The sequence below is a fragment of the Eptatretus burgeri genome, chromosome 17, assembly GCF_056783735.1.
Source record: "Eptatretus burgeri isolate ZD-2024b chromosome 17, Ebu_testis_v1, whole genome shotgun sequence".
Lineage (NCBI taxonomy): Eukaryota > Metazoa > Chordata > Myxini > Myxiniformes > Myxinidae > Eptatretus > Eptatretus burgeri.
Window position 1 is genome coordinate 4,998,249 of NC_140977.1, and position 21,572 is coordinate 5,019,820.

Below are 21,572 nucleotides of genomic sequence, written 5' to 3' on the forward strand. Positions count from 1 at the left end.
AACAGAAACTGTCATACTTTGGAGGTTGGAAGACATTAGCTATGATGGGAACGGGTTAACGAAGAAGAGGCAGACTTGTATGCGCTGGATGGATGGGTAAAAGGCTTCAACCAAGCGGTCTCGACCAGAGCGTCACTAAGCAGTGCAGTATAGCAATGTTTGGAGAAATCCGATCATGATGTAAGGATAATTCGTACACGACTTGCCTGAACTCGATAAGATAACGAAAAATTGGTCAAGCCTCTACCCAAACTGTTGTGTCTAAAAAAAAACAACAACAACATGATCTTAGTCCTGACACCATCCTCGATTCAATCAAACCATGTGAAAACACTTTGTTAACTGGTGGTGATCAACAGTTGCCACCTCTAACAGCCAGGAATCTGCATAGAGTGCTTTACCAGCCCATAAAGCACTGAGCAAGGGGGACAATCGAACTCCGTCCAACCCTCTGTACCTCTCAAACCTCAGAAGATCGCTCTCCAGCTCATCCTTCTCTAAACAACAAAAACAAGGAACAAGGAGCTCCAGCCTGTAAAACGTTATTCATATTCTCTGGGCAACAGACTTCAGCACAATGTACCTTGAGACACTTCAATTCCACTTCGGCCCAGACGTTCTCGCCATAATCTTTATTGCAGCCTCGAGCCTTTTCACATCAATCTCGCTTTCATCATCGAGCCTTCTAACCTCCATCTCTCTGCCAGTATCGAGCATTTTATCCACTCTTTCTCATCTTTCTCCCTTTCTAAAAGCAGTTGCTCAGTCTCCAGAGCCTGCTGTTGTTTTAAACTTCCAAAGATGTTTGCGCTCTTGGTCTCAATCGCTTCCAATCCCCAAAAATATCCGCATCCTAAACTCGGCGCACGTTTCCAATGCTTGGATGGCAATCAAATCTTCACCCCACAACGATTCATAACAGTTACCTTCGGTCTCCAATGTGCTGCTCACTCACCCAACCTTCCCCAGGCAGTCACAATCTCAGCAGCAAATCTACCAGATGAGAGGACCAACTCACGGCCTGGCACCAACTCACGGCCTTGGGTCATTAATTAGTTTTTTGTTTTTTTTTTACCTTCGTCTTTCATTGATGACATCTTTGTTGTTAGCACTGGGGGGGGAGGGGTAAGAGGAGGAAATACAACACACCTGAAGTGTGTTAGCCCACTCGATTACATGACGATTCAAAGTTGGGACACTTACCTCTCAGGGAACAATGCACCAGTTCAGGATCAACCATCAGATTCCCATCAACATCTGAAACAACAAAGTCACCGCGTTGTATCTTGATGTCATCGCCATTAATGGGATTAAAAGTTGGCAAACGACCGATTCTATTGTAGCTGTCGATACGTGAACGTTTTCCACAAATATCTCGAAAAATAGTGGTTTGGTTTATTATCGAGCTGGGTGTTACGTGAACTCAAGTCAAATCCAACAACAATGAGAGAGAGAGGGGGAGAGGGAGGAGAGAATAAGCTCCCATACAATGAGTCAGTGGATTCCACACATGTGTTCCGAATACAGTAGTGAATATACGAGTGACAATGGAACCAGCAGACTGTTGTGATTCTGACCTTTGTCTTGAAAGGATGATCCATCTACGAACTCAGATTTCACCTTCACTTCAACAATAACACCTGAAAGAAAAACATCGAATTAAAACACAGTATGACCGAATCAAAATACCTGTTACAGTATATTGTGATGTGGAGGGGGCCAATGGGCCGACCACATGCCTCCTGGTTGCAGCAGGTTGATCAGCATCTGAAGGAGATGGGGATGTGGACGCAGCTACGCACTGTTGCGGCACATGCTCCCTTACCTGACCTGACCAGACCTTCGACATATGCGATCCTGTGCTTCATGTATTCTCGGTTTTTTAGCAGGCGTATGTGTTTTTTCATGTTATTTTTGATTTTTCCTTATAAATCCCGAACCGCTGGAAACCTATTCCTCCTTTTCCCATTGAAACAATGCCCCGACATTCGTGGATTTGACATTCGTGGCATTTTCAGGAAGGTATCCCCCACGAATGTCAGGGTCTGACAGGATGCCTGAGAGTTATGCACACTCACCTTCAAGCTGTTTACTCGTGGTTCAAATCCCGAAAGTTCAAATCTATAAACTGTCATCCCGGTGTTTCGCAGGCAGGGTGATTCATCAATGTGTGTGCCATTCTTTGGATGGACGTTAAACTTGGCGTCCCTTCTGCCAACATTAGTTGGTGGACGTTAGCGATCCCACAATGTCCTTCATGAAGAGTAGGCGAGCTATTGCTTTCACACTGAATAAATTTCAAATTTCACTTTTATAACCTGGTGTTGGCTTAGCAGTTAGGGTTGTGGCTTGGGATACTGGGGTCTTGAGTTCAGGTCTTGAGTTCAGGTCCCGTTGGCCACTGAATTAACACCAGGGGGTTAACTCAGCCTGCCATACCTCCGAGGTCGGTGGAATGAGTACCCATGTAGCAGCCAAAAGGCTGCACACGAAGGGAAGGGGTATTGACGAATTTATTAAATGTGGTATTGGTGTGGCGCAGGCAGATGGGGCCGAATGGCCTCCTCCTGTGCATAACTTCTTTGCAAAAAAAACAAGCTCAAATGAGTTAAGATCCTCGTCCTCTTAATGATGACGTCATAAAAACGAATATGACGTCATTGTGATGTATCAGGTTTGCGATAAATTATCCATGCTAATGCCCAGCTTGATTTCCGCAAACAAAATTCAAACAGCTTGCCAGTTTCGGAGATAATGGTGTAGGCGATTTCCATTTGCGGCGATATGTCAATTTTTTTTCTAGGAAGAATTTCCAAAATCGGAGATGGTTACTGCCTGCGCGTGGGCTTTCTGCATATATATGGCAAGTTTCACGAAGATCCGATGAAAACTTTGGGTTGTGAAACAAAACATGTCAAAAAATAGGAATGATGTCATAAAAATTGATGATGTCATAGTGATGTATCGTATGTGCGGTAATTCATCTCTGCTAATGCCCTGTTCGATTCCCGCAAACAGAATTCAAAAAGCTTGCCTAGTTTCGGAGATAATTTTTTGGGCAATTTCCATTAGCGGAGATATTTTGACATCATAACTTTTTTATGGGAGGAATTTTCAAAATCGGAGATGGTTACTGTCTGCGCAGGGTATTTTTTACATATATACGCCAAGTTTCAGGAAGTTTCGATGAAAACTGTAAGCTGTGAAACAAAAAAGTCCACAAGAAGAAGATGAAGAAGAACAATGTGAGTCAGACTAACAGATCCTCCACGAGGATCTAAAAACGACTGTTGGGAAGGTGATGGCAAACCACCCAGTATAACCATAGCCAAGAAACTGCTTTAGCAGTACTAATGCTCTGCAACAGAATATGGGCATCAGAATAACAATCAGAGAAACAGGAATGAAGGAATGAATAACATAGCTGGGATTTTCATTCCCACCGAACTTGATGGAAATTTGTACATTGGGAGAAAAACTAGTCCCAGATATACAGTGGTCAAGTTTACTTTAGATTGTAACATTATTATCAGAAACAAAATACAACATCAACAATGTGTTTGTGGTTCAAACCTTTGTCTTGAGGGAATGAATCATCGACAAACTCGGACTTCACCTTCACAATAAAATCTGAAACAAAACAATCCATTTATAAATCAAACTTTAAACCTTCATCCAAATATATCATCAAAAAAAAAAAAACACAAAAAACTCATTTTACGATCTCAAAAATTTCTATTTTGCATTAAAGTCTCCAGTAACGGATCGCCATCGAGAACAGGTCCTAAAGGAAACGAAAAACTGAAGAAATAGAGAAGTGAAGAGAAGGAAAAAACAATGGAAGAGTTTTTGAGGGAATGTAAAACATACCAGTTGAAAAGGGAAGGTTATAACTGTTAGGAGATATGAGAAGATAAAGAATTCTAGAGCTTCGTGGTGAAGGGAGAGAAGCAAACGCCATCACGGCCCACCGCTGAGTAACCAACGCAACACAATCATCATCGGACGTCATGACTTGCCGATTATTTTGTGGTGTGGCAAATGGCAGAGGTATACAAGCAACCAGATCTCAGGAGCAGAAACCGAAGCGATATTTATAGAAAAGGGAAAGAGATCGATCGTGACGGCGTAATTCAAGCAAGTTGAGCTTTGAGATGAGATTGAGAGAGTTTGTACGTCGGATTGCTTTAGACTGGACTCTGCCAAGTAAATATGCAGAGCTCGAACCTCTCCAGATGTCAGATCAGTTCTCCGCACAAGTATGTATCGATCCTTAAGATTATAATAGGAGAACTGTGAAGACGAGAAGAATTTGTACAATGTGAGGTTTCCAAGAAAGATGCGATGTTACAGTTTAACCAAGTATGTTTAGTGTGTTGAGAGGTAAAATTGTTTGGCCTTCACAAGTGATGGAAAAGTGGAGAAGGATTATAAAAAGAGAAATAGGATGAAATTGAGCTTTAGAAGCATTCAACTCAACTTGATTGCATTTGCCCCACTGACAAATCCTGTCCAAATCCAAATTTATTAAAGTCGTTGTGATGAAACAAGATGTAAAAAAAATGCAAAGATTTTTTTTTTTGCAAAAAAAAACACAAGCAAAAGGCAAAGATGACGTCATCATGAGGAACCTGGATAGGATTCGGGTTTCAGCTGCTACTCCTCTACCCTCAAACCCATCCCAGGCACAGCCAAGAGAGCCTCATTTTAAAAATAAATAAATAAATAAATTTTAAAAAAGAATGCAGATTCAAAAAAAAATTCAATAATTCTGGCTGCCAGACCATGCGTCCGATCAGGGTTATATGTGAAACATACATTCCCCATCACCAACAGATCATAATAATGAAGTTTCACGTCGATCGATGAAGCGGTTTAAGAGAAGGAATTATTTAAAGATTATTGTTCAATCCAATATGGCTGCCAGACCACGTGACCTGTCACTCACTCATGAACACCCTGGTATCCCCACGGCTTCGGGAACATGCGTGAAGTTTCCCCTCCATCTGTCCAGCCATTCTGGAGAAGATTTTTATAAAAGGTTTGAGGGTAAATCCAACATGGTTGCCAAAACATGACACATAGCATCATAGGTGGGAGCATTTTGTTCCTCGTGGATAGGTGGTCATAACTGGAAAGTTTCACCTCAATCTGTTCAGCCATTTCAGAAAAGAGGATATCTGAAGGTTAAAAAAACAACAACAATAAATATGGCTGGCAAACCGCATGGCTGATGATGTCATCGATTTTTTTTTTCTGTTGACCAATTCATCAGGATGACCCTCAAAATTTTTCATACTGATTGCACGCAGCATTCTTTGTATGCAATTATGACATAATGAAGGAACCTATGACATCACACACACACACACACACACACACAAAAAAAATACTTCTTTCACATGCAGAGTACTTCCAATGTACGAAGTTTAAATTTTTCCATGTTGCGGTTTCGTAGATACAGAGGACCAAAGTTTTTCCTTTTTTCCAACATGGCTGTCACACCACGTGACCTATCATGTCATAACTATCATTCAAACATTCTACACGAGTAGTCGCTCCTGTAGTGAAAATTGTGTGTCAATCCGACAAGTGGTTGTAAAGAAAAACCACTCACATTCTATGCGGACAAACAAAAAAAAAACAACAAACATGTCATGCATATCACGATACAGCTTGCGAAATCCATAAAACAAATTTGACCTCAAAAATCATTGGTCGTTGAATTAAATGACCAAATATGCAAATGCTCTTCCAATCCCAAGTCAATCAGATGAAAACTGAAGATTTTAGAAATTCCAGCTTCGTCGTTCACCTTTGGCCTATGTTGACCTCAAAAATAATTGGTGGTTGAATTCAGTAACCTGAAATATAAATCCTCTTCAAATTATACCCTCTCCTTACCCCTCATCTAACCTCCTCTCTTCGCACCTCTTCACTGTCCTCTGCTTTACTAAAGCCGCTGTCACACCTTGACGTTTTAGCCAGCGTATGGCAACGTATCAAAATGTATGTAAAACGCTGGCGTACGCTGAACTATTGATGGTTTTTTTTTTAAGTTTTTGGACGTATTCATAACGAGTTGGACGTATGCATAACGTATTAGTAACGTACACAGAACGTTTCGATAATTTATAGATAACTTATACCAACGAATGCTTAGCGTGTTGTTGGCGTTCACAACCTATGCCCAACGATAGTCTAACGTATGCATAGCGCGGCAGTGTATCGCCGACGATCACGTGGCGTAGCCTATTAAAAGGCTGCCGCTCGACGATTCAAATCATAACCGCACTAGACATCGAAGTGCCAAGGCCCTGTCACACCTTGACGTTTTATCCAGCGTATGCCGACGTATGAAAAATTTGCCGAATATGCTGGCACATGTCGAATACGTTATGGGTAAGTTTTGTATACGTTAAGAGCACGCTGAAGCATGCTGAAGCACGCTGGCATACGTCGTAGTACACCGAGCACGTCGACAAATTTTAAGCATGCTCAAAATTTTCAGACATATGCCAGCGTATGACGCACATGTTCCGCATACGCTGCCATAAGTTGTAGGCACGTTATGCGATCGTTGACACACGTTACTTGTAAGTTACTCATAAGTCGAAACACGTCGAGGTAATGTTTAGCGTACCCAAAACTTATTTCTAACCTATGAGTAACGTGCTTTGAACCTATGTGTAACGTATCTCCAATGCATATTGATGTATGTAGACGTATTTGACGTCTTCCGGACGACCACAGAACTTACTGAAAGTGTTTCTAACTTACAACTACCATATAATGGCGTATTGGCAGCGTTTAGGGGAATTGGTATATAAAAATGGGCTTCACACAGGAAATGGGTCAGTGTTGCAGACTCCATGTTTTTTTTTTTTTTTTGCTTTTTTTTGGCATGACGGTGACGTTGACACTTCGATTTCTAGTGCGGTTATAATATAATATAATTAATAGGCTGCCGCTCAACGATTCAAATCATAACCGCACTAGACATCGAAGTGTCAAGGCCCTGTCACACCTTGACGTTTTATCCAGCGTATGCCGACGTCTGAAAAATTTGCCGAATGTGCTGGCACACGTCGAATACGTTATGGGTAAGTTTTGTATACTGTTAAGAGCATGCTGAAGCATGCAGAAGCACGCTGGCATACGTCGTAGTACGCCGAGCACGTCGACAAATTTTAAGCATGCTCAAAATTTTCAGACGTATGCCAGCGTATGACGCACATGTTCCGCATACGCTGGCCATAAGTTGTCGGCACGTTATGCGATCATTGACACACGTTACTTGTAAGTTACTCATAAGTCGAAACATGTTAAGGTAATGTTTAGCGTACCCAAAACTTATTTCTAACCTATGAGTGATGTATCTCCAACACATATTGACGTATGTAGACGTATTTGACGTCTTCCGGACGACCACAGAACTTACTGAAAGTGTTTCTAACTTACAACTACCATATAATGGCGTATTGGCAGCGTTTAGGGGAATTGGTATATTAAAATGGGCTTCACACAGGAAATGGGTCAGTGTTGCAGACTCCATGTTTTTTTTTTTTTTGTTTTTTTTTCGGCATGACGGTGACGTTGACACTTCGATTTCTAGTGCGGTTATAATATAATATAATTAATAGGCTGCCGCTCAACGACTTAAATCATAACCGCACTAGAAATCGAAGTGTCAACGTCACCATCATGCCAAAAAAAAACAAAACATGGAGTCTGCAACACTGACGGGTTCCTCCTGTGTGAAGCCCATTTTTATATACCAATTCCCCTAAACACTGCCAATACGCCATTATACGGTAGCTGTAAGTGAGAAACATGTTCAGTAAGTTCTGTGGCCGTCCGGAAGACATCACAATTTTTTGCTCATGATTCTATCAATGTCATCATCAACCACTTCCTTGATATGTGTACCAAATTTCGTAAATATATCTTGAGGGGATTTGTAGTTAAGCTCCGGAAACGAAATGTGACGGACAGACGGACGGACGGAACCCATTTCTATATCCCCCGCCAACTTCGTTGGTTGGCGGGGGATAAAAAAAAAAACAATAAAAGTACACACTCACCCTCTCTCTGAAAGAAGCTGTTGCATAATAATCTCTGTATCCTTTAACCTCGGTATTACACGGTAATCTCTGTACCCTTTATCCTCGGTATTACACGGTAAACTCTGTACCCTTTCACCTCGGTATTACACGGTAATCTCTGTACCCTTTATCCTCGGTATTACACGGTAATCTCTGTAGCCTTTACCCTCGGTATTACACGGTAATCTCTGTAGCCTTTACCCTCGGTATTACACAGTAATATCTGTACCCTTTGGCCTCAGTATTACACGGTAATCTCTGGGCCCATTTACCTCAGTATTACACGGTAAGCTCTGGGCCCATTTACCTCAGTGTTACACGGTAATCTCTGTCCCCTTTTACCTCGTTATTACACGGTGATCTCTGTACCCTTTGAGCTCGGTATTACACGGTAATCGCTGTACCCTTTACCCTCGGTATTACACAGTGATCTCTGTACCCTTTAGCCTCAGTATTACACGGTAATCTCTGTGCCCTTTAAGCTCGGTATTACACGGTAATTTTTATACCCTTTAACATCGGTATTACACGGTGATCTCTGTACCATTTAGCCTCGTTATTACACGGTGATCTCTGTACCCTTTACCCTCGGTATTACACGGTGATCTCTGTCCCGTTTTACCTCGTTATTACACGGTGATCTCTGTACACTTTACCCTCGGTATTACACGGTGATCTCTGTCCCGTTTTACCTCGTTATTACACGGTGATCTCTGTACCCTTTGAGCTTGGTATTACACGGTAATCGCTGTACCCTTTACCCTCGGTATTACACGGTGATCTCTGTCCCGTTTTACCTCGTTATTACACGGTGATCTCTGTACCCTTTGAGCTCGGTATTACACGGTAATCGCTGTACCCTTTACCCTCGGTATTACACGGTGATCTCTGTCCCGTTTTACCTCGTTATTACACGGTGATCTCTGTACCCTTTGAGCTCGGTATTACACAGTGATCTCTGTACCCTTTGAGCTCGGTATTACACGGTAATCGCTGTACCCTTTGAGCTCGGTATTACACGGTAATCGCTGTACCCTTTACCCTCGGTATTACACGGTGATCTCTGTCCCGTTTTACCTCGTTATTACACGGTGATCTCTGTACCCTTTGAGCTCGGTATTACACGGTAATCTCTGTACCCTTTGAGCTCGGTATTACACGGTAATCGCTGTACCCTTTGAGCTCGGTATTACACGGTAATCGCTGTACCCTTTACCCTCGGTATTACACGGTGATCTCTGTCCCGTTTTACCTCGTTATTACACGGTGATCTCTGTACCCTTTACCCTCGGTATTACACGGTAATCTCTGTACTCTTTTACATCAGTTTCCAGACTCAGACCAACATGAGATTCCCCACTTAAATGAGTTCCTGAAATAGTGCACAGCACGAACCAGCACGGTAACGGCAAGAGCAACATGAGGAGAGAACGACACGTACCAGGTCCCGACTCCTTCTCCTTAATTGAACCGACCCTGGAGCCGCGCTCTGTGGGAGAACGTCCCTGAAGGACCAGGTTCCCGCCATCAGAACCGCTCGTCGATCCCGGGGGGTTCCCTCTGTGCTCTTCACCAGAGAGATCTCGCTTCATGCTAAGCAGGAGATTGTGAGGTCGTGTGTAATAGGATGGTTCGGGAAGGTAGAGTGTAGTAAAGTACGGTACTGGAAGGTAGAGTGTAATAGAAAGGAACACCGTGATACACGAGATTAGACCGTGAGGTATTCCGATGAAAGTGAACCACGTGCGGTGTACCTGCTCCAAACGATTCAATTCACGAGTTCGAAGCAGCAGATTCTCCACGTTAATCACGTGACCTCTCCCATTGGGACGAAATATGGTAAAAAGAAAAAAAAAATCAATTTCATTCCTCAACTGATCCTTTTATTTCGGATTTATCGACGGATCGAACCCCGCCCTCCCCCTTCTCCGGTTTCGTTGTTCCAGCGAAAATTCGAAAGTAATAAATGTTTTTCATTCCTTTTCCTTCACATTGGTTGAAGATGGGTTCATGGTGATTTTTGTGTTTGGGTTTTTCTTCAACTTAAATGTCTTATTAAAATATATTTGGTGAAACATGATGTAATTAACCTTGTGATTTGGATAATGTAACGATTCCAATTTGAATGTACCAACACGTGACTACGAGCAGGTTAATTTCCACCACGTGGTCCGAAACACGTAAACATGGAGATATTTGGGGTGTTCTCCCCACCCCGGGGACTATGACTCGCCTGACACCAGAACCCTACACTTCCCAAAGGATACCAGCCCTGTGGGTATGCGTGATGTCCCAGGTCCCACAATGAATCATCTCCAGTAACAATTAGTAAATAACAAACTCACAATCTCGCACTTTATCATATAAACACCTTCTTTGTGTAAAAGTGGAATTTCAATTTACATTGAATGACGAAAACCTCGGAAAGTGCAGCCAAAGGTGACATTGTCTGTTCTTCTACTTCTCCAGGGAACTCCTCGAAAACACCTTCCACACCTCCCTGATATTCTCTCACCCACTGGTAATTCCCTTGATTGTTCATTGTTGTTGTTTAATTGTTGAATCAAAAATCACTATTTAATAACCTGACCATTTCACTTTCATCACCAACCAAATCACCATTTAATAACCTGACCATTTCACTTTCATCACCAACCAAATCACTATTTGATAACCCGACAATCTCACTTTCATCATCAACCAAATCACCATTTAATAACCTGACCATTTCACTTTCATCACCAAACAAATCACTATTTAATAACCCGGCCATCTCACTTTCATCATCAACCAAATCACTATTTAATAAACTGACAATCTCACTTTCATCACCAACCAAATCACCATTTAATAACCTGGCCATCTCACTTTCATCATCAACCAAATCACTATTTAATAAACTGACAATCTCACTTTCATCATCAACCAAATCACCATTTAATAACCTGACCATTTCACTTTCATCACCAACCAAATCACGATTTAATAACCTGGCCATCTCACTTTCATCAACAACCAAATTACTATTTAATAACCCGACCATCTCACTTTCATCACAAACCAAATCACTATTTAATAACCTGGCCATCTCACTTTCATCACTAACCAAATCACTATTTAAGAACCTGACCATCTCACTTTCATCACCAACCAAATCCCTATTTAATAACCTGGCCATATCACTTTCATCACAAACCAAATCACTATTTAATAACCTGGCCATCTCACTTTCATCACTAACCAAATCACTATTTAATAACCTGACCATCTCACTTTCATCACCAACCAAATCACTATTTAATAACCTGACCATCTCACTTTCATCATCAACCAAATCACTATTTAATAACCTGACCATCTCACTTTCATCACGAACCAAATCACTATTTAATAACCTGACCATCTCACTTCCATCATCAACCAAATTACTATTTAATAACCTGACCATCTCACTTTCATCACGAACCAAATCACTATTTAATAACCTGACCATCTCACTTCCATCATCAACCAAATTACTATTTAATAACCTGACCATCTCACTTCCATCATCAACCAAATTACTATTTAATAACCTGACCATCTCACTTTCATCACGAACCAAATCACTATTTAATAACCTGACCATCTCGCTTTCATCACTCACCAAATCACTCTGTAGTGCAATGGCCGAGGCATTCTAGAATGATTTAAAATATATTTAATTCCAAATGTTGTGTACAGGTATATTTTTATATATATTATTATGGTTGTGGAAATTCACAGATCACCATTCAGGTTCCCCGAAGATCAGTTATGTTGATAAGTGTGTGTCCAGGTTAGATTCCCCACCAATGTCTAAAGGGCATTATTCATGTACCGGACTGTGCATCTGTGAGTTAGCCGTTATTCTGTTTTGTCTTTTATTTCAATCAAAACAGCATCTCAACAACCACGCCATCCCCACCACAGCGCCAACCACACTACAACCACACTACCACCACCACAACAGCATCTCAACAACTCCTGCCTGGACCAAAAGAGCCAAGCCGAGCTCTGTTGGAATTTTCCCTCAGAACGACGAAAAGAAAGAATGTCCGTGATCGGACTAAAACAAGAGCCAAGCCGAGCTCTGTTGGAATTTTCCCTCAGAACGACGAAAAGAAAGAATGTCCGTGATCGGACCAAAAAAAAGAGCCAAGCCGAACCCCCCTGGAATGTCCCCCCGCGCGCCGATAAGGGAGGGGCGAATGCTCCGGGGGCGATAAAATGGCGGGGTTGGAACGCCGAGAAGGCAGTCGAGTTGAGGTCGGCGAGTTGAGGAGGGAGTTGGCAGCTGGTGGATGGCGAGTGGGTGAGAGAGTCCCTCTCCTTGGTCTCCTTGGACGTTGAAGGCTCCATTGGAGGTGTTGTCGGAGGCACCGTTGGAATCGAGAGCTGGTGGAGTCCAGTCGAGTGTGGGCGGACACACCGAGGGTCGCCGAACCAGGACCCAGCGAGTCACCACGAGGGTGGCAGGTAACCTGCACGGCCTCTCAGAGCCTTGCGGTCATCCCGACTCCGAGGAACATTAAAGGCCTACGGGGCCAGTTCTCCCTATTCTTTTCTGGGGTTTTTGCATGGAAGTCTGTGGCGCCTTATCCTATAAGTAGAACTGTTAAGTGCCTGTACATTAGTAAATAGACAACGGCTGTAGGTCTTTTTGCTTGTGTCTTGTCCCTTACCCCCATTGCTTGTATATGTGCATGTATAAATAAATGTCTGTTTGAATATTCACCTGCTCGTTGCGTCCCTTCCTCCATTGAGCTGCCGTAATTGCGTTCGGAATAATAGCTGGTTTTTAATAGCCGATAACATAATCGAGTCTGACGGGGCTTGGCGATAATAAACCGCTCGGCAATCGCAAATGGCGCGAGCTGCTTAAAGCAGCTCGTGTCCGTACCGGTCCCGTCGAGGTGTAAATCCCGGCATTTCTGTCTGCGCGAATAATTATTTAAATCGACAATTCGGCGATCAACCCTGTCGCGCGTGGACAGAAGAGTTGGCTGATTTATGGTGTGGTTAAAAACACACCCGTAGCTGGATTTCGGCGTTGATCCGAAAGCTGCGACTGGATTGCCATGGTCGGTGGGCGCGCGGCCGCAATTGGCTAAAAGCGGTCGCCCGCACACCGGAGTGGTGAGAATCCACAACAATATATATATATATATATATATATATATATATATATATATATATATATATATATATATATATATATATATATATATTTACATATACATTCCGGTTGTTCCGGCGTGCACATACATACATATACAAGACGAGAGTTTTCGTAATATATATATATATATATACTTTTAAAAAAATTATTATTATTATTATTAGGATATTTTTTGAAACAGTTCGATCATACGAAGTGAATACAGTCTTTCAACTCAACAAAGTTTTTTTTTTCTTCTTTTATTTCAGTTCTGTTTGAAGATAAGTTTTAAGAAGTAGAACCCAGAAGCAGAGTCTCCAAGGTCTCACCATCAAGGAAGAACTCTTTTCCTGATTGTTCTGAAATTTTGTGGATCTCCAAGGTAGGTTTTACATTGTGAGCCATGAAGGCAGAACTTAATTGGTATCTCCAACACAATTTTCTCAACACCATTGAGGTTTGAGTACAACATATCGATTTTGAGGTGCAGATTAGAACTGTTTATCCAAGGTAATTCAAAGTCATCCCAAGCCCATTCATCAAACTCCATTCTTTGAGCAGACAATTTTTTTTTTAACTTGCCTGTTCTCTCTTGCTTATGTCGACTGGTTGAATGGGGGTGTGGTTTATGGGTGAGAGATGTGATTTGTTCAAGCCCAAACAATTTGGGTTTGGGTAAGCCTGGGGTCATAAAACGTAAGTAGTGTGAAAAATCATATCATTAATTTCTCATCTTATATTTAAAGCTGAGTTTGTGTCTGTGGGTCATAAGCGCCACCCATTCTACAGGCCATGCCTTCCCCTCTCATCCTGAGCGTCACAAGCACCACCCATTGTCCAGGCCTTTTCTTCCAGCCCCCCCCCCCCAAATCGCTGCTATCTTTTTCACACGCATAACTCTGGGGGTTCATAGGTCTCTGCGGTTTTTGCCTGACTTTTCAAGGCATATAAACAAACTGATGGACATGTAATTCTCATATCACTGCTTGGTCGTGAAATGCCTGTGTCCATAATTAATGGCTTTTTTTGTAAATGTACACTTTAAGTAAGTTATGTACATGTACATTTTAAAAAGAAATTATGTACACGTACACTGTAAAGTTATATGAAATGTACACATCCACTCTGAGTTTATGAACATTAAAAAAAACTAAAACAACGTGTTGAAAATTGAACACGATACATTTTCATGATTAATATTTGAAGTCTTTAATTTAAAAAATGTCGGCGTTTTGTATGGACTGTATGTTGTCAAGATCTCCAGGGATGTGTTCAGTTACCAAGCAGCTAGCTAGAACTTGTCAAGCCAGCTGCTCCTTTTAAATGGTTTTGAATGGAGTGCTCACCTGAGTGCTTAAGCCACTTGGCGAAATCGCCACAAGAAACTTGGAAACTGAACACGTACCAGATTGATGACATGGTGAAGAGGATAAACATCTATACCATGATTTATTTTGGCAGTTTTGATGAATTTGTTCCTCAGCAGGCAGATTTCAACATGACTCATGGGAAGTCAGAGGTTGGTCGGAATCGAAAGCGGGTTTTATTTTAATTATTTATTTTTCCCAAATGTGGTTGAAAACCCTGCGAAAAATCCTTTGTTGTTGTGGGGATGGGAATGGGTGAGGTGGGAAGAGGCAAGAGAAGAGGAAGGGTGGGAGGAGGAAGGGGTGAGGTGGGAGGAGTTTGATATATTTGGATGCAAAAATAAAATCCCCTTCACTGGCAGACAAGCATGCATGTCTCTTAGACAATGAACAGGAAACGTTGAAAGTGTGGGGATCTCTGCCAATACATACATACATACTGTCCATTGTCCAACAGTCCGAGGTCTGGTTCTTCCAAGGAGAAACAAGGATTAACCGCCTCATAATATACTCGGTACTCGTGGCCGTAACAAACTGGTGTCAGGAGTGGGATTTGTCTGGGGGGATTCTAACTCTTTGATGCGTTGAAGAAAGGTAGAGAAAGAACAGGTTCCCTTTCATATGGGATAACCTTTTCCTCTTTACGACATGTTCATGATGTATGATTTTACGTCAGTTTTCATTTCTGCTGGAGCGATATTCACCGTTCGTGCACGCGATAAGATAGCCGTGAGCCCATTGGAGACTTGTTCTATCCCCTTTCCATCAAAACCCATTGGCTTGGAAATACACGATTTATTTACACATTTTATTTTGGTTATCATTTTCACATTGGACTTACAGGACATTTGAGTTATTAATCACACCACAAGCTTTTCCTGAACAGGTCATTCTAACGGTCAAACATGGCTGTGGTCTCAGATCATTTACCTCAAGCACCCACCTTCTTTCATTAATGTTTAACATCCACCTTTTCCCATCGGCGATCGACACCCCGTTCAGCAGCTCTATGGACGCTAATTGGCTCTTCTTCGTGTCTACTGAACAAAGAGGTTATAGTTTCCCGTTGATGATCTGTGGCGCTTCGTGTTTCTGCTCAGTTGTTCCGGCAAATGGATGCTTTCTGGCATTCATCGTAAGTGTCGTAAGCCAGGCCTGTGTTAATTGGGAGTTACATCTTGTTCGATGGTCATGAGAGAATGAACGTGAGAATGGACAGTTGGAGGTCGCGTGCAGTGATGCGCAAATAGGCAATCTGGATTTGGCTGAAGTCATGCTTGAAGCTCCACTGACACTGGTCGCCTCTAAAAGGACGGCAGGACTAAATTGTTAGTAGTTGGGGAGAGATCCTGCTGACAGTTGGGGAGAGATCCTGCTGACGGTTGGTGGGAGATTCTGATGACAGTTGGTCAGAGATCCTGATCAGAGTGAGTGAGAGATCCTGTTGACGGTTGGTGACTGATCCTGACGGTTGGGAACAGCAGCAACGGTGGTTGGTGACAGTTGGACTGTTCCTGCTGGTTCTGCTCGGTAGCTGGTTCTTGGCATACTTGATTCTTGGCGTACCTGGTTCTTGGTGTACCTGGCTTTTTGCGTACCTGGCTCTTGGCATACCTGGCTGTTGGTGTACCTGGTGCCTGGCTCTTGGCGTACCTGACTCCTGGCGTACCTGGTTCTTGGCGTTCCTGGTTCCTGGGGGTGACGACGTGACGTCGATTGGTGTTCAAGCCTGTTTGCGGGTGGGTGCACGGCGAGGCAGAGCGCTGGCAGCGGAAACAAGCCAGGCTGTGGAGAGCTCATTTGGAGAGGTAGACCAAGACACGCTCACACATTTTGTGTTATTTTAGTAGACGCATGACGACTTCTGCCTTGGTAAGCCAAGACCGGATTTCATTTCCCCCCTGAATGATCTGATGGATATCCATGTCTCATGTTTAATTGTTAAGTAAAGCATAATGATAAGCATCTGCTCTTTGTCCGTTTTTCTATAAATGCTTGTTGGATTCTATATTTGTTTGAGATTCTTTTGTTGATTGAACATTTGATTGATTTGAATTCATCCATTTAATCGACAAGAAAATCAAAAGTCCTTCAGTTTATTTATTTTTCTTAATAAATTCCTTTAAGCATGGTGTTGGCTTAGTGGTTAGAATGGCGGCTTGGGATCCTGGGGTCCTGAGTTCAAGCCCCGTTGGCTGCTGAATTAATACACACCAGGAGGTTGACTCAGCCTGTCATCCTTCCGAGGTTGGCAAAACGAGTACCAGTGTACTGGTAAGGGGGACATTGCATCAGCGGCACAGCATAGCTGCGTCCTAACCAATGATGCAACAAGCAGCCACAGGCTGCACTCGATAGTGAGAAAATAAATTCCTTATTGACATTTCAACCTGTCCGTGATTGTCATTTCTTTCCAATGATCCACAGTCTGAACCGAGATAGACTGGGAGATTATAATTCTCAAATTAATTCACCTGTCATAGTTGGCGTGCACCAGCGGTAAACGCTCAGCCGCATTACTTAAGATCTAATCAAGATAAGATTGGTGCATCGCTGAGGGCGCGTTCCCCAGTCAGGGGGCCACGTGACCTCTCGTTAAACGGCAAATTTGACGGTGGACACTGGAACTCGTGATTAATTGATTGGCGTTCATGATTGTTAAGAAATCCACTGCACCATGAAGTTAATTGTGAGTGGTGGCCCCATGTCCGGTTCTTCCTAGGATTAACCCCCTCATAATACTGTTACTAGCATAACCCACGCTCTGCGTGACATGTTGGGGTGGGTGTGTTTGAGAAAGGAACTGATGCAGAGCATCAGTAGTAATTTTACTTTAATGCAGTAAGTGGAATATGATTTCACTGTTTCAGAACCATTTTATTTACTTTTTTTTGTACCATGCACCTCATATGGTCTTTGAGATAATGTAAGCTGAATATCATGTTACTCTAGCGCAGAACAAAGTCGAAGATAGGTCAGGTATGGGAGCATGTGCCAGAACAGCACGTCGCTGCGTCCACTTTCCGCCGGTACTCCAGGGGCCTCCGTCTGGCCATCCCCCAGGCAGATGCCAGGCCCATCCCCATCTCCTTGAGAGGATGGTCAACCTGTTGCAACCATGAGGCACGTGGTCGACCCACTGGCCTCCTCCACTCATGAGACTCCCTCGCTGAGAGAAACTGGTGAGCAGGATCAGAGTCAGGAAAACGAGCCACATGTCCATACAGCCGCAACTGACGCTCACGGACTATGCAGGTAACAAATCTCATCCGAGTCTCTCTCAGCAACCGCTCGTTGGACACAAAATCCGACCAGCGATAGCCAAGGATTCTCCGAAGAGACCTGGTACCAAAGGAATTAAGTCTCCGTCTCAGATCCTTGGTCAGAGTCCAAGTCTCGCACCCATAGAGCAAGACTGGAAGTACCAAGGACCTGAAGACTCGGACTTTCGTCCTCCCGCACAGGTACCGGCAGCGCCACACCCCATGATCCAGTGAATCCATGACTCCCCAGGCCCGACCCAGACGTCTATTGACCTCTGACTCACAGCCAGCAGAGACATGAATATCACTGCCAAGGTAAGTGAATCTCTCCACGACCTCAACATCCTCACCACAAACAGACACAGACAGGACAGCAGCATCCAAGATGTCACCAAAAGCCTGGATCTTAGTTTTGACACAAGAAACCCGTATTCCCAACGGCTCCGACTCCTCATTCAGCACCTCGAGGGCCCCCAAGAGGATGTCTAAAGTCTCCGCAAAGATGACTTCATCATCTGCAAAGTCAAGGTCCGAGATCTTGACATTCCCAAATGACGCACCGCAACTTGATCTCTCCGACATCCTCCCTAGAATCCAGTCCATACAAGTGCTGAAAAGTGTGGGGGCAAGTACACATCCCTGACGAACTCCAGTAACAACTGGAAATAAGTCAGAGATGGTACCACCACACTTCACAGCACTCTCAGTTCCAGAGTAGAGTTCAGACATCAGATCGATCAGTTTTGGTGGCACTCCACGAAGACCAAGAATCCTCCAGAGGACATCCCGATTCACTGAATCGAACGCTTTACAGAGATCAACATAGGCTGCAAGCAGCCCCTGCCGAAACTCTCGTCTGCGTTCGGTGAGGACACGAAGTGCAAGGATACGGTCAATCGTTGACCTCTTTGGTGTAAAGCCTGACTGCTCTGGACGCTGGTGCTCAAGCAGATGGTGGCGAACCCTATCGAGAATTATCCGAGCAAAGACCTTGCCCGGCACTGAGAGCAGCGTCACCCCTCGGTAGTTGTTGCAGTCTTGGCGATCACCCTTCCCTTTCCAGAGAGGTACAACAAGGCCCCTCTTCCAGTCAGTTGGGATGATGCCTGTGTTCCAGGCAGAGCACAAAACTGCATGCAACGACATGAGTGCAGCATTTCCACCAGCCTTGAGAAGTTCGGCATGGATGCCACAGATCCCTGGAGCTTTGCCCCGTTTCAACTGGTTCACCGCAGCCCGTGTTTCCGGGCGGAGATGTCGGAGATGTTGGCGGAGATGTCGAAGATAGCGCGACACGAAACCACAAACTCGGAAATAATATATAAGATGGTTTCCACCCGTTCGGCGTGCAGACGACCGCTTTTAACTAATCGCGGCTGCGCACCGACCGGACGGGCAATCCTAGTCGCAGCTTTCGGATCAACGCCGAAATCCAGCTACGGGTGTTTTTAATCACACCGTAAATCATCCAACTATTCTGTCCACGCGTGACAGAGTCCGATCGCCGAATTGTCGATTTACCTAAGCATGCGCTAGACAGAAATGTCGGGGATTTACACCTCAACGGAGCCTGCACGAAAGAGCCGCTCTTAAGCAGCTCGTTCCGTTTGCGATTTGCCGAGCGGTTGTATATCGCCAAACCCCGTCGGATCCGATTACTTACACTGAACAACAAAAAATTTTTACTGGAGATGTGTAAAGTGATTTCGACTAATTTGGGTACGCTGATTTCAAAAATAATAACCGTTTTGCTGTATCACGTCAGGATTTTCAGTAACAGAAATATTCCCATTGCCTAGAAGTCAGGATTTCAATGAAATTTACAAAAATTCATTTATTCATTTATTTCATCATGAATGCTTCAAAATTATAGAAATTACAGAAAAACTCCACTAGAATGTAATTAAAAATGCTTTAGGCATTTGGCTTTGCGTTTGTGCTGCTCTGTGTCAGTTTCACGATGCAGGAACCAGCAGAAATCGCCCATCATGTTCGGGTTGTGCCGCCCTTGGTAACGCGTCTCCATGAGTGAAATCTCTTGGTGGAATCGCTCGCCGTGCTCGTCCGAGACTGCTCCCAAGTTGTCATGGAAGAAGTTCAGGTGCTGGTGTAGGAAATGGATTTTCAGGGACATCCTGGAGCCAAGTTTCCTGAAGGACTCCAGCAGCTGCTGCACTATTTCTTCATAGTTGTCCGCGTGCTCGTTCCCCAAGAAGTTGTCCGTCACAGCGTTGAAGCTCCTCCACGCTGCCAGCTCTTTAGGGTTTAGAGTTGTCGGAAAAGTTTCGTCCTTCATAATCTGTTGGATTTGCGGTCCAACAAAGACACCAGCCTTGATCTTGGCCTCCGACAAGGTGTTGCCAAACTTTTCCTTGAGGTGAAAACCCACGCCCATTCAGATCCATTGCCCGTACAAAACTTTTCATCAAGCCGAGCTTTATGTGGAGTGGTGGAAGGAAAACCTTGGCTGGGTCGACAAGGGCGACATGCTTCACGTTGTGTCGACCAGGTACATGCTCTTTTCGCTCTTCCCAATCTTTCTTCGTCCAGTGATTCTTGTCGTCTCTGCTATCCCAGAGACAAAGGAAGCACATGTATTTCGTGTAGCCTGACTGCAGCCCTAACAACAGCGCCACCACTTTCAAGTCTCCGCAGATGTGCCAGTTGAAGTCATTGTACTTGATGGAATCAAGCAGCTGCCGCATAGTCTCATATGTCTCTGTCATGCCGAACGCGTGAGCCAGTGGGACTGATGGTTTCTCGTTGCCATTGTGGAGCAAAACAGCCTTCAAGCTGTTCTTCCCCGAGTCGATGAAGAGGCGCCAGTCTGCAGGATCGTGATCACACCCAAGTTCTTTCAACAGACCGTTGATGTCACTGCAGAATGTCATCGTGTCTTCCATCTCAAAGAACTCAGCCATGTCTCTGTGACGTGCTCTGAACAAGGATATCTTGGTGTTAGGTTCAAGTAGATTCCACTGCTGCAGCCTTGATCCAAGCAGCTCTGCCTTCGCCTTTGACAGCGAGAGATTACAGCTATGTTCTGATCAGCTGGAGGTGTTGGAACGGGGTTCTCGTCATCATGAGGCACAGGTTTACGAGCAGAGACGCAGTCAGCGTACTTAATGTGACCTTTATTCTTCTTGTTGAAGCCGGCGATGCTTGTGCAGCAGAAATAACAATCATCATGATGATTCTGTGGCTCACGCCATATCATGGGCACCGCAAATGGCATGCTCGCGCGCTTGCCCACCAACCAGAGTCAAGGTTGTGTGACAGATTGTGCAGCAGATGTGTGGTGCCCAGCTCTGTTCTTGGTCCCCCACCTTACACCCGAAGTAGTGAAAGTAGGCGGCCTTCATTTTCACTGCTGTAGATATACTTCGCTGTTGATCTTTTTTGGTATACCGACCACAGACATAACAGAAGTTGTCAGGATGATTGGTACAGGAACGCCTACTCATCTTTATCTGAAAGAAAGAAATATAACACAAGTTAACAACAATTGTACGAAATACACATGTTAAAGACATATGTAAATTTCATTGAAATCCTGACTTCTAGGCAATGGGAATATTTCTGTTCCTGAAAATCCTGACGTGATACAGCAAAACGGTTATGATTTTTGAAATCAGCGTACCCAAATTAGTCTTAATCA

The 21,572-nt window shown here is 43.7% G+C and overlaps 1 protein-coding gene across 1 annotated transcript in view; it reads right to left on the minus strand.

Moving 5' to 3' along the window:
- LOC147009154 (uncharacterized) overlaps window positions 1–21,572 on the minus strand; it is a 122,020-nt gene that overhangs the window by 65,959 nt on the left and 34,489 nt on the right. Inside the window, 4 exon segments of the mRNA XM_085862984.1 lie at window positions 1,204–1,257; window positions 1,578–1,640; window positions 3,574–3,630; window positions 9,547–9,921. Of these exon segments, the coding sequence (XP_085719110.1) occupies window positions 1,204–1,257; window positions 1,578–1,640; window positions 3,574–3,630; window positions 9,547–9,921 (549 nt within the window).